This window comes from Geospiza fortis, unplaced genomic scaffold (assembly GCF_000277835.1).
Source record: "Geospiza fortis unplaced genomic scaffold, GeoFor_1.0 scaffold75, whole genome shotgun sequence".
In the NCBI taxonomy this organism is placed as follows: Eukaryota; Metazoa; Chordata; class Aves; order Passeriformes; family Thraupidae; genus Geospiza; species Geospiza fortis.
Genome location: NW_005054360.1, coordinates 3256493 through 3261326, shown reverse-complemented (window position 1 = coordinate 3261326; position 4834 = coordinate 3256493). Strand labels below are relative to the sequence as shown.

The window sequence follows — 4834 nt, the reverse complement described above, 5'->3', positions numbered from 1 at the left end:
GGAGAAGGCTCAGAAAAAATTCACCAAGATTCGGAGTCTGGAGATGAACTCAGTAGTAGTTCCACAGAACAAGTGCAGGTAAGCTGAAAAATGGCCACCATGTCTGGTTTATTTTCTTTTGTTATTGCCACAATTGTCTGCTACTGTTTTGAGACTTATTCCCAAAAAATTCCAGTTGTTCAAATAAAAATGTCTTCTCTCAGCATGAAATTGTTACTAAAATCGAAACAGTTCATGTGTTTAGTTCTTGTGGAATTTCTGTGCTATGGGAATTGATTCCATTTACATTATTCTGTGATTTAAAGTTAAAGAAAGAACAATAGTGTTTCCATATTAAGATTGTTTTAATATGACATGGTATTTGGGTAGTATTTTCTTTCAGAGGAAGGGAGCCTACTGCTGTAACTCCTCATGACTTGGCCTGTTGAAATGTGCAAGTTACTGTCAGTTTTCCCTAAGTGTGTATAGATAACATAAGAATTGTAAATTAATGTCTTGGTGGGTTTAATTACACTTAAGACTTATATAGAGTTGAATTTCTGGCTTGATCATTTTATTTGTAGACTGTTTTAATGAGTCAGCCCTGCCAATTTTGCTTCTCACAACTTCACTCTGGATTAAAACTCAAAACATGTGAGTTTGTTAATTAGTATGGAAGAATCTCAGGAATGATGTACTCCTACTTCTGGTTAAAACTGAGCATTGACAGCCTTTGTCCTTGGTAAAGCAGTTTCTCTCACTTCTTAATTTTTTTTTTAACAGGCAACCCCCACCCCCATCAAAAGATTAGAGCTCTGACTTAATCAGGTCACTTCTGGTACGGGTAACCAAGTTAATTAGTCTGTTGTAATCCAGGTTTGCTCTTAAACCAGTGATGTATGTGTGCATACACATAGTTATATATTTATATATGTGTGTATGTAGATAATTCCCCCACCTCACACTTGCCTTCCCCATCTTTCTTTAGGGACATGTTCAATTATTTTAAATTCTGTTCAAAGCTCCCTACTCTTGAACTTAATCTGTAGTGTGAAACTGTTTTTGCTTGGATAAAAACTGATTGTTACAGTAAATCCCACTTGGCAGCATGTGTTCAGTGTACCAGAGCATCTCAAATCAAACTTGATGCTAACTTTAGACATGAGAATTGGGAGCTGTGAATCAGTACTTTGCTAATAAGAAACAATGAAGACAAAGCTGCTTAGGAATGAGTCAATATGGGAAGATCTTAAAGAAACAAGATTGATTAGGTGAATTGCAGAGTCTTGAATTGTGTGTATGTATATTTATTGTAATATTTAGAATCTGTAGTTTTCAATATCCTACTATGTTCTTGGCGTCATTCTTGATATTCAGGGTTTCTATAGATATGGGACATCATGTCTCTAATATTTGTGTATTTTATGAAGTTAGTTTTAACTTCATCACCCCTCCCACAAATATTATGGAATGAATGGGATTGCTGAATTTAGTTTATTTTCTTCAGTAATATCGTTCTTACACAGTGTGAGAATCCGTGAGCTTTCTTGCACTTTCTTTATAGCACTGCCCTAGCTCAGTGTAGTTGATGGGAACCACTCAGAACTTGGCACAATAAAGTAATTACTAGATATTTATTTTAGAAGTGTGTGTTGGCATGTTACTGCCGTATTAATCAACTGCCAAACAAATAATGGAAATACCAAGGAATGTTTAGAAAGTATATCCTACTTGAAATAGTTTACCACATTAAAATTTATATTACATGGTAGGACAGTTCGTTCTTCTGTGTTGACTATAATTTGATGCATTTCCTTCTCTAAAGCAGATGGAATTAATATTACATGGGTATCTTTTGTCAATAATAAATATATGGCCTGCAGCTCAGTTTCCACTGGACTTTGTGCCTCTTGATGCAGTGACACTTAATCTTTTCACCATTCTTCCCTCTCCCCACTATACTTTATTCAAAGCTACAACTGATTTATAAATTTGTATTTGAGTGGGGCAGCAATGCATGTATTGTAGACACTGTGTTATGGGAGGTCTGAAGGGGGGGAGTTTTCACAGTGTTTAAGAATAACAAATGCTAAAAATGCCATGTTTTGGCTGTGGAAAATGCTTGGCAGTTTCACTTGCCATTATGAGAATCTTGGGCAATAAGAGTGTGGATGCTTGCTATGCCTTGCAGTTTGCCTTATTTTGTAACTTAATCTCATGGTGCACAATTGCAAGCTCTTTAAATACAATGAAAATGTTTGACATTTAGTAGCCGTGGGGATTAAAGCAGTGGTAGAACTGATGTCACCGTTAGCTCAGTCTAGATGTTCAGAGTGCCAGCCTTCTCACTGGAACAGCTTGGCAGTTTTTTTAGAATTCTTTCAATAATGAGCATTGTTTAGTAGAAATCAGCTGTGTAGAAATTAATGGCTCAGAAAGCTGTTTTTATTGCTCTTAGTCTGTAGTGAGAACATCAAGTTCCTGGCTTTCACGCACAAACAGGATTTCACTTCACAAGACTGACTGCTTCTCCCTCCCCTGCCTGCTGTGGAGTTGAGTTTTATGCAGTCTGCATTATAATAAACTCTAAGCTACAGGTGTTTTCTCTTAAATTTTTAACATTAGAAGCTAGAATTACCTTAATAATGCCTTCATGTAAGTAATTTTTGGTGGTGTTGAGGTGATAGCATTCAGCTTTAGCCTGACCTTCAGTGTGTTTTCACTGTCCTTGAGTACAAATATATGAGATACAGAGGAATGCTTCTCTTGTGAGATCTTTCTAAGAAGTGGTTACATTATTCTCTGAAGATTATCCTCCTCCTCCTTTCCAGTAATGAAGTGCTGGTTGTGCAGCTGTACAGTCTTGAAGTCATAGGCTTGCTGGCTGTGGAAATACTGGAAGATCCAGAGCCTCCAAAGGAATGCAAAAAGGAAGGATTTTTTAGCAGATGAAATTGTGAAGTGAAGGACAGAGGTGGCAGTGTGAGCAGAAGGATTTGCTAATGAAGATGTAGCAAGGGGTTTGGTCGAGAGAAACATCAGGACTGGATAATGAACATTTTTGACATTTTGTGCAAAGAAATGACAACTGTTGGTTGCCACTGTGGTGGATAAGGCATTGTAAGAACCGTAGGTTAGTTTATGGACTTGAACTGTAGGAGGCTGAAGGTAATTAGAGGAAGTAGGGCTTGAGAGGAAACAAGCGTCAGTTTAACCAGATTTAAATCTCTGGTGTTGACAGTAACTGCAGGTCGAATTGGAACTGAATGAAATGGTTTGAGTGAATGCAGCTGGGTGTAAGAATCACTGAGACAATGGTGGCACTCAAACCTGTGAGAATCAATGAAGTTCAATGAAATTTTAGGAAAATGGTGTCAGGTGTCATGTCCTGATCCCAAGGAAAGGGCAAAAATATTCCTCAGGGAGGCCAAGCATATGGGGAAGAAGGAAAGTTCTGAGTGATTCTTTAGCAGATATGGACAATACTTGAAAGAAGCAGATGGGATGTCTGAGCAGTGTGCAGTATGCAGTAAAAGCAGAGACCTGGGTAATTGTTCTGAAGTAAAAAAAAAAAAAAAAAGGACTTAGACATTCAGGCATGCCTAAACAGGCAGGAAAAGCTGAAGCAAAGGGAGAAGACATTAAAAGTGGTCTTTAAAAAGCACCCTGGGCAATGCTTCCCTTCTTAGCAAGTTTTGAGAGCGAGGGTGTGCAGACAGGGAGAGTTGGATAAGTTCAGAGATCATGTTAAGAATGTTTAGGTGATATCTTTGAGGATGATGCTTTATGATAAAATTACAGACAGAAATTAAAATCTGCTTTTGGCAATGCTAATGCATAATCTATGGGAAATAACTTTGTTTCTGATGCATGTTACCTCCTCTTTTGTCATAGGAGACATAGAATGTATTTAAGAGTAAATACATGGCACTGTCTAAATGTTACTTTTCATGCTTATTAAAAGTTACTTTTAGTAGCAGGTTGGTTTTAATCATTATAAATATAGACAGTGACCTATTTGCAAAGATTGTTCTGTCTTTCATCCTCTTTAGTAATTGACTATTGCATAAACTGTGAAGCACTAAAGGGGATTATCACTAGGATGGCTGTTTTGCTTTGATTAATTCTGAGTAGTAAAGATCTTAAAGAGCTCTTTCTGTCTTGCCTTTGCAATTTCTATGGGATTGCAGTAACTTTTTAGTCAGGAAAATAAAATATTTTCCGTTTCTGTAGATGTCAGCATATCTTCTGGAGATCTTGGTGTTCTTGGCTTTGTCACTTAGTTGAAAGACTGGTGGCAGGTTTTTAGTGTTAGACTGCCTTGCTGGTCAAACATTAAACCTTTTAAATAAATGGCTATCACTGTTTAGCTGGCCACAAAATCAGTTTGCTTTTATGATAAAAAATGTCATGTTATTTTTTTTATTTCATTCATTTGTCCAAGGGATGAGTAATTTGACAGTATGAAGGAAGCATGCAAGGTTTTTTTTTCTTAATAAAACTGAACATGTTTGCAGATTCATGGTGATATGTATGATGTAGTAGTTTGAATTATGTTTTAAGTACTATCCCTTATTCTCTTACCTTCTTAAAAACAGCATTTGTTATTCTAATGATGTTAAATGCTGAAATATGCACATTATAATGAGGTTAAGAATAACTTTCAATGACAAAGAATAAAAGCTTTATAATTTAAGGAGTTTTATAAAACATTAATTTAATTTTTTTTCTGGGATTTTGGTAGCTGCTGCTAGAGCTTTGTAAACAGCTTGAAATGTTTGCTAAATTACCTTGATAACTCAAAGGTTCTGGACAGATAATATTAAGGAATATTTTTCCTGGCTGGTTTTGTGTA

The 4834-nt window shown here is 36.3% G+C and overlaps 1 protein-coding gene across 1 annotated transcript in view; it reads left to right on the top strand.

Annotated features, from left to right (window-relative positions):
* The window catches only part of ARHGAP12 (Rho GTPase activating protein 12), a 69453-nt gene that overhangs the window by 696 nt on the left and 63923 nt on the right, over positions 1–4834 (top strand). Inside the window, 1 exon segment of the mRNA XM_005423889.3 lies at positions 1–78. Within this exon segment, the coding sequence (XP_005423946.1) occupies positions 1–78 (78 nt within the window).